An 8,404-nucleotide genomic window follows, 5' to 3' on the forward strand; every position below is an offset into this window, starting at 1 on the left:
TGTGCAATGAATCTATTTAATACACAAGTTTCACAATTTGAGTTGAATTAATGAAATAAATGAACTTTTCCACGACATTCTAATTTATTGAGAAGCACCTGTAGACTGTATATTTCAGAAGAGGTTTTAAGAAAAATTCTGTAAATTTAACACACTGTGTTCAGGCAGAACATTTCCAGTAGCCTAACTTTTCAATTATTTTAACCTATAACATGATTTGATGAACCAATTACATGAGTTGATTTTTACAGGTTGAGTGACCATAATTTGACTGAATAAAAAGAGCAATGCATTGGTGGACTCGCAGACTCGTCTGTCTTTACACAAAGGCTGATGCTTCAGTAAACAGACTGCAAGTAATCATTGAAATGAAAAACATTTGAACTCACTTTTTATTTAGCAATACAAGGCCTAAAACAACCAACAGAAACTAGCGCAGGAAACTTCTGCCATATAACCACAATAATAATAATAATACAAATCAGGTCAATATGATTTTCTTTTTATGTGGTGCTAGAAATTCAGCATCACAGCTAACATAAAATAAACATGAAGAGCCCCCCGTAATAAGCATTAGCAAGTACATTGCATGACATCGCTGTTCATGTGATCTCAACATGGCAGTAATAATAAAGGATGATTGGTACCTTTCCACAATAAAACATAAAGTCTTTTTTTTTTTTTTTGTTTCTTGAAAATTGATAAGTGCTGTTCATTTTTTATGTGGGAAACTGTTAGCAAAACTTTTAGCAAAACACACAAAATGCTAAAAAAGTACACCTTTAAATGGCGTAGGCAAAAGCTTGTTATGTTTTATAAGAGGTCTGTTCCAATGGCATTTATGAAACAGTTCCACATACAATTATATGTTCTTTCTAGTGTTCATATAGTATCGCTATTGAATAATTATTAAGACCACTGTACTAGGGTGACCATATGAGCCATTTTCCCAGGACGTGTCCTTGCCAGGATTTCTATATTGCCTTAAATATCCAGGTTTTGGCTGTTTGCACTGTGTAGACTGATCATTGTATGACATTCATAAGAGCTATAGAGACCACTATAGATCATTCTCTTGATACTTTGTTGTCATACAATGATCGTTGCGCAGTGATGCTTCAAGTTGAACGAACGAAGAAACACCTAACATGTAGGTGTATTTACATTGCTTTAAATGTTCCCTGTAGATCTCACCTTCACACACACCATGATTGGTCGATTATGTACAATACCTGCATGTTACTGGTCAAACTACTTTGGAGGTTTTAGGCAATCTAGAAATCCTGGAAAGGACGCGTCCTTGGAAAATGGCTTGTATGGTCACCCTAACTGTACTGTATAAGGTTCTGTCTCAGAAGCAAGTGCTCAGAGCTGGATGTTGACCTCACTGTGTGTACCGTCGCCGTCAACAGTGCTTTCATTGCCATCCGAGAGGAAGCCGCTGCCAGAGTGCCGTGTCCTACACTCCAGTGCCGTAAGCCTCTGCTTCAGGCGCAGCTGAGTCGCTGTGTACTCGGCCAGTAACCGAGCAAACCGAGTCTGTAGTATTTCAAGAGAAGCTTCCAGCCTCTCCACTTTCTCCTCCACCCGTTCTTCTTCCATGCCACCTGCGTCCAGCTCCTCCAGCAGACCCTCCTTCAGAAGGATCTGTCTCCCCCTCTCTTCCAGAGCTCTCTTAGCATCCGGATACTCCATTACAGCCTCCATCAGGTCATCCTTTGACAGACAGAAGAGGTCAGAGTAGCCGATGCTACGGATGTTGGCGGTGCGTCGGTTGCCCATTTTGCTGCCTTTGATGTTGAGGATGCTAATCTCGCCAAAGCAGCTGCCGGCTGTTAAGTGTGCAAACTGCGTCACCCCATCATCGGCCACAACAGCAAGGCGGCCCTCTTTGATGATGTACATCTCTTTTCCTATGTCCCCCTTTCGGCAGATGTAGTCCCCGGGACTGAAGATCTGTGGCCGCAGCTTGAGCACCAGTTCCACCAAAAGCCCAGCTTCACAGTCCTGGAAGATTCGGACCTTCTTCAGTGTATCCAGATGCACGTTGATAGCGATCTCAACCCGCAGTTTGTTGGGCAGATTCTTTAGGACATCCTGCTCATCAACTGCTTTCTTGTTGGTCCACAGGTAGTCGAACCATTTGATGACTCTGGCTTCCAGCTCTTTGCTGACCTTTCTGAACTGCATGTAGTGTTTGATGGCATCGATGTGAGCCTGGAACTCGGCCCGTGTGGCATTCATGTTTGATATCATGGCTCCTATATTACCAACAATGGTGGCGAAAATGAGAATGCCAACAAGGAAATCAAAAACAACAAAAAGATACTCCTCATCCCGCACCGGAGCCGGCATTTCCCCAATGGTGGTCAGTGTGAGGGTTGACCAGTAGAGGCAGTAGACGTATCCTCGAGTGAGTGTCCCAAACTCAGGGTCAGAGATGTTTGGGTAGACCCACTGGTCGGATCCGAACCCCAGAGACTTGGAGATGGCAAAGTAGATGCAAGCGTTCCAGTGAATGATGACTAGGATATAGAGCACCAAGTTGCAAATGCGAAACATGTTGGGGTAGTTTGTGCGGGTCTCGGTGCGGTCGAAGAACTCAAAGAGACGTGAGAAGCGCATCAGTCGATTGAAACGCAGCTCTGGCACGTGAATGCCAATGGCGATGTACGCTAGATCCGTTGGTAGCATGGATAGCAGGTCTAGCTTGAACTGCATTGTGTGAAAATAGCTTTCTCTTAACTTGGTAAGGTCCTTCACTAGAAGACCCTGCTCGAGAAAACCTATAGTGAAGATATACATTGTCAGTTCTTCATATACACCACCAAAGCACCTATTGAATTATTAAAGCAAAGTGTCACAGCAGCTCTTCCTAAAAAAGGCTGGAAGAATCTGACCTGTTCTCAGTCTCACACAGGTGTCCAGTATATAAATGACATCAGAGAGATAATCCAAAACCAGCCACAGAATGAAGTTCCTGGTTTGAAGCTCATCAAAGCAGGCCCTGTGTTTGGATATGAATAATAAACACCATCAGCTTCAGTCAGGACTAACCCTTTCACATATGAAACAAAAACACTTATTTACATGAATCATCATCAAAATGAGAGCCTAGATCTCACACACACACACACACTTGCTCTTGAGGTTTAATTATAGCTCTTGGATGTAACGGAAGAACAGCTGCTACAAATACCTTCCTCACAGGCCCGACACACAGCATTCAGAATCCAAAATGAGTAGGTTTATTATATTCAGGTTATTTACTGTATGATTTGCTGACTAGTTTTACATTGGAATCACTGGATTCATTTAAGGAACTTCGCTCAGAGATGCTTTTGGTCTTCAGTATTTCAGCTTTAAACTCTGCTAGTGTGTAGATAAATGGACATGTGTTTTGTCTTACCTAGCCACCACAAAGCACCAGTTGTACAATACAGCTGTGGCAATAACAAACAGCCAGCGGTAGTACAGGTTATCGGCGGGTGCCAATATGAAAACATCAGACTTTTTCCTGGTAAACAAATGCATTTCGACATTTTTTATAGGTGGTTTCATGTATGTCTAACAAGGCCATGGACATTTTATACAGGTGTTCAGAAGTAATGGTGTGAAAGCACAAACTCACTTGGTTTTGGCACTGTTGGATCCATCTTGAGCATCGGGTCTGATACTTATCCGACTGGGAGCAATTTGGAGTTCGGGTCCTCTGAAGCGCTCTAAGAAAGAGTCGGGCCTTTCCTCCTCTTCCTGCAAGCTTTTATGGGCCCATTCTCTAAGAGTGACCACCATACTCACCAACCTTGGAAACAAAGGGAACTAATGAATCAGTGTCCATCTTGAGCAATCAAGCTCTTCTCTAAATGACCAGAATTGTATTTCTGGAGTTAACCTTTCCACCCAGTCTTAAAACAAATAAACAGACCCAGAGACTTGGTGCTTGACACTTGTGGGTTCTCATGAGCTCCTCCATCAACACTGATAACTAGGCAGCTCTTCAGACATTTCTGAGCAAATAATCTCCCAACGTTGTACTAAATAGCTTTCTTGAAGATCCCTGACTTCAGATATGGTGAACTTTAAAAGGTACTGCACTGTCCCAAATATAAGTGATCTATCCTTTGGTTATAAAGGTGTCTGGTATTGTGCAGAAATTGCTTGATTGACTTGTTTCTAAAACTCTTGTACTTGACATATAGCATTAGTTATCTTGTGTCGCATTGATCTGTCTTCGTTCAACAATAAGCTGATGATGATAATGAATGATCAAGGAGAGAGAGGAATTGAATTAAACTACAAATGAGCTGAAGACTGGAGTCAGGCGTGTTTGATTAGGGAGACATACAAAATGTGCAGCATATGTTAGCATAGCAAAACAATAGAAAAGCAGTGTGTAAAATGAAATAATAGATTTGGAATGCATCCACATATTTGTACCTTGTTTGGGATTCTTGTTGTAGTGGTACATTATATTTAAAGGGATACTCCATCCCAAAATGTAATTTTTGTTATTAATCACTTACCCCCATGTCTTTCCAAGCCTGTAAAAGCTTCGTTCATTTTCGTAACACAATTCAAGAAGAGACAAATTGTTGAATGAAGTAATTATTTTTGTTTTATTCAGGTACAAAAAAGTATTCTCGTTGCTTCATAACGTTATGGTTGAACCACTGATGGCAAGATGGACGATTCTGATGACGGCTTTCATACTTTTTTGGACCTTGACACTGTCATTTATTTGGCAGTCTATGTGACATAAGTCATAAGCCTCCCGGTTTTCATCCAAAATATCTTAAATTGTGTTCAGAAAACGAACGAAGCTTTAATTGGTTTGGAATAACATGGGGGAAAGAGATTAATGACAACATTTACATTTTAGGGTGGAGTATTCCTTCAACATTAAAGTTGCAATGAAACGCAAATAGTGATTGATATTTTCTTCTATATTGTGACCCGAGTGCAACAGAGTTGTTGATTGTTTGTCTTTGTTGATTGGATGTTGAGATGTGGGCGTGGCAGATAACATTTTAATCAAATATTACGTGGCCAAAACTTCTTTCAAAAGTTCAAAAAGTGAAACACATGCACTGATGATTTTTCCACAATAAGCTAAATCACATATACAAATTTAGAAAATAGAAAGGGTGAATTTACATTATATATTTTAGGATATAAATGATATATTAAATGAGATTGACTTTATATATTACGTGCATTTTAACTATAATATACCAGAGAAATTGTGTTTTCCAATTGTAAAACTCACCAATTTGGGATTCAAATTCCAAAAGCAGGCCATATGTGAATAAATCCAAATGACCTGAAGAAACCGCGCTCACCTTGACAGCGCCCCTCTGCCACGGAAGGAGTTCTGTGAGTTCAGTCCACGCGCTTCGAGGGAGGCCACTCGCTGTAACTCAGAGGATGTGTCATCACATATGGACTGACCACTGCATTGGCAAGAGTCAAACAGGCATTAACACAGACTGACAGACCGTATCTGAAGAAAACTGCTGAGCTCTAAAACAGTATCTCACCGGCTGAGAGTGCTATCAGCGCGCTCGGACTCATCCTCAACAGACGTCTTCACAGAGAGCCTGTGAGCTGATAAATCCATGCTCTCCACCAACACTTGGCCTGTCATGCTGGAAAAGAGTTTGTTGTGGAATAAAAGCTGTCTCTGTTCAAGCTCTATAAAACACTGCTGCATAAGAGTTTTCATGTATGTGTCACGATCATTAGATGGAGTGCCCATGAACTTCAGTAGAGGGCACTCCACTCAGGACCATTTCACCCATCAACCACCAGATGTCACTTGGACACTAGCACCTCTCATACTGTTGCACCACACCCGAACTATAACCCCATGAGTCACTGCATCACAATCACCTTGCCACACCTGCACCTCATTCATCAGCCAATTTCCTTGCCACACCTGCACCTCATTACACACACATAAAAGCAGCACAATCACTCTCACTCACTGTGAAGTCTTGTTTAGCCTTTCTAGCATTTCCGAGCGGTTTCGCTTGTGTTTGTTCTTCCAGTGTCTGATCTTGGATTGTGTTACAGACTCTGATTCTCTGCTGCCTGGCCGGATCTCCGCTTGTTACCGTTAATGATTCTGGATATCTCTAACACACCTGACGCTGTTCCTGATTTCTGCCTGTATGATGATTCTCTTAATAAAATTCTGCACATGGATCCAAACGCTTCTGACTCCTTATTACAGTATGTGACGTTCATATATATTTAACAGGGCTTTCACTTGATTTCAAATGTTTACAAATTAATTGCATATGGTGAACAGTTAATAAAATAAAGAGTGTGAAGTAAACTTTTTCATCTCAAAAGTAAAGCTCTTTATTTTTATTTATTTCTATAATAATTATATAAACACTTTAATTAATAAATGTGCTCAGCTTATACAGACGTCTAGCTGTTTTTGACCATTGATAACACATAATGCATTCTGCTTGTTTATTTTAGCCTGCAAAAAAAAATGTTTATATATATATATATTTGACCCGTATTTCTGTTCAAATTAAAATAGTAATACTTGCAATGCAAAAATACTAGTGAACAAATCGAAACGTCACTGAAGACAATATGTTAGAAAATAACAGGTCGAAAATAATAAAGATAAAAATAAAAATATACTGCAATGCAAAAGTAGGCTACTACACTATTTTTGTGGAAACTGTGATATAATAATAATAATAATTCATAAGTAGGCAGTAACTAGAAAAGATCCAGAAATGTCCATTCTCAAATGGCAGTATTTCCTGAGAATGGGCCGGGCTGCAAATGAATTGAAAACGATTAAAACTGTAAAGCTGTGCACAGGCTCTGAAGCATTTAAAAAACACTGTGATCTGAAGATGACCAGAAGTGACCTCAGAATCCAGATCATTAGGGCTGTATCTGAAGCACTGAATATCAACAGATCTGACAGGGACTGTCCCATTCATTCTTACTGTAACTTTGAATATGCACATGTAAGATTTCTTAAGATAGTATAACAGTGCAGTGACGCTTAAGGAATAGAAGCGCTGTTTTGATTCACTCACCTGCTTGTATTTTTGAGCTGTTTCAGGTTCAAGTGGTGCTGTATTAATTCTTCATGAGTTTGAAGAACGCGCTTCTGAAGTCTTCAAACTCAACTCTGATCTCAGTGCAGTGATGTTTTCCCTGTTTGCGTGATGGATTTGTGTTTATCTGATGTGAAGCGCTGTGGTGTGACTGAAATGAGGCAGGAGGGGGACGAGAGACACATTAGCATACAGCTCTTCAGACATCACACACCTCCTCACATCAGCTTCAGCTTCAGTCTCAGTTGTGTGATTGAAAGCTCCTCCTGTGGTTTCTTGTTATTCCAGCAGATGCTCGTGTGTTTGAAGTGCTCTGATTGCAGTGCTGTGTTTCTGATGCACTTCTCAGCACTTGATCACACACACAAGGACCGCTCGCTGCTGTATGCTCAGCCATGTCCTCAGCGGTGAATATAACTGATTTTACTGCTGCTGTCCGATTGAAAAGAGGACAGAAATACTGCCGCAAATCAAATACTTATGCATGTATATAATAGCATGTCTAAAGGCCCATCTGATGCCTTTCAAATTGAATGACAGTACATTATGAATTTTTTTTATTGAAAACTACTTATAATGTGTGAAATGACACAGATTTAAAATTGGAATAATTTAAAGGCAGTGGTGTGGTGTGTTTGGGGTCAGAGGTCACCCAGTATGATAGTCAAACCTGATATAGCCATAGAGGAGGATCTACACTATACCAGCCTACCAGATTTATTATTATCTTTATATATATATATATATATATATATATATATATATATATATATATATATATTTAATCCTCTTGTTCACCAAATCTGCATTTTTATCAAAAACCCATTGAAATATTATTACAAAAAAAAATTATTGCCTAAAATTTCCAGGTTTTTGCTTTATGTTCCTGTGTTCACACTTGCTGAAGTTCATGATCGAAATGTAGTTTGACTGATAACATGCCCTGTACATAATCAGCCAGTCGTGGTGCGTACAGAGTCTACTGCTCAGACTGACTGCTGTTTGGCATCACAGTAGCGCGAGAGCGAATCCAACGCTTCAGATGAAAGAGGATGACGTGTTACCGGCGCCCTTTTCATGTCGTCAACCAACCAATAACATTGTTGTGTTTCAGACAGAGGTCTCGCTCCCATTCTCAGAGAAATATGTTACAGTAACCAATGCTCCCTCTAAACTGTGCAGAAGATATGCCACGCACATAACAAACGCAAAAATAAGCTGGGAGAGCCATAAAGTCTAGTTGAGTGCGATATAATTGCAATGCAACTCCTTAAGTTGCTGCTTATTGATAGTGAGGCAGATTTGGTTGT

General features: G+C 40.2%; 1 protein-coding gene across 1 annotated transcript; it reads right to left on the reverse strand.

Moving 5' to 3' along the window:
* Positions 1–417: 417 nt before the first annotated feature.
* Positions 418–7,203, reverse strand: cnga2a (cyclic nucleotide gated channel subunit alpha 2a). The gene is made up of 7 exons (XM_052614175.1): positions 7,074–7,203; positions 5,541–5,648; positions 5,343–5,453; positions 3,632–3,805; positions 3,410–3,517; positions 2,901–3,007; positions 418–2,786 (listed from the first exon to the last, which is right to left on the reverse strand). The coding sequence occupies exons 2-7, from the start codon at positions 5,645–5,647 to the stop codon at positions 1,366–1,368; spliced, it is 2,028 nt and encodes a 675-aa protein (XP_052470135.1). The 5' UTR covers position 5,648; positions 7,074–7,203; the 3' UTR covers positions 418–1,365.
* Between the last annotated feature and the right edge of the window lie 1,201 nt (positions 7,204–8,404).

This window comes from Carassius gibelio, chromosome A14 (assembly GCF_023724105.1).
Source record: "Carassius gibelio isolate Cgi1373 ecotype wild population from Czech Republic chromosome A14, carGib1.2-hapl.c, whole genome shotgun sequence".
NCBI lineage: Eukaryota > Metazoa > Chordata > Actinopteri > Cypriniformes > Cyprinidae > Carassius > Carassius gibelio.

What these genes read in the sequence shown, in the direction of transcription:
- cnga2a (XM_052614175.1), bottom strand. Translation starts at nt 5,647, where the DNA reads ATGACAGGCCAAGTGTTGGTGGAGAGCATGGATTTATCAGCTCACAGG. An exon ending in TCCAACAGTGCCAAAACCAA is followed by an intron (nt 3,518 to 3,631) that starts GTGAGTTTGTGC and finishes TTTGTTTACCAG; the next exon opens with GAAAAAGTCTGATGTTTTCA. An exon ending in CTGTGTGAGACTGAGAACAG is followed by an intron (nt 2,787 to 2,900) that starts GTCAGATTCTTC and finishes TCTTCACTATAG; the next exon opens with GTTTTCTCGAGCAGGGTCTT.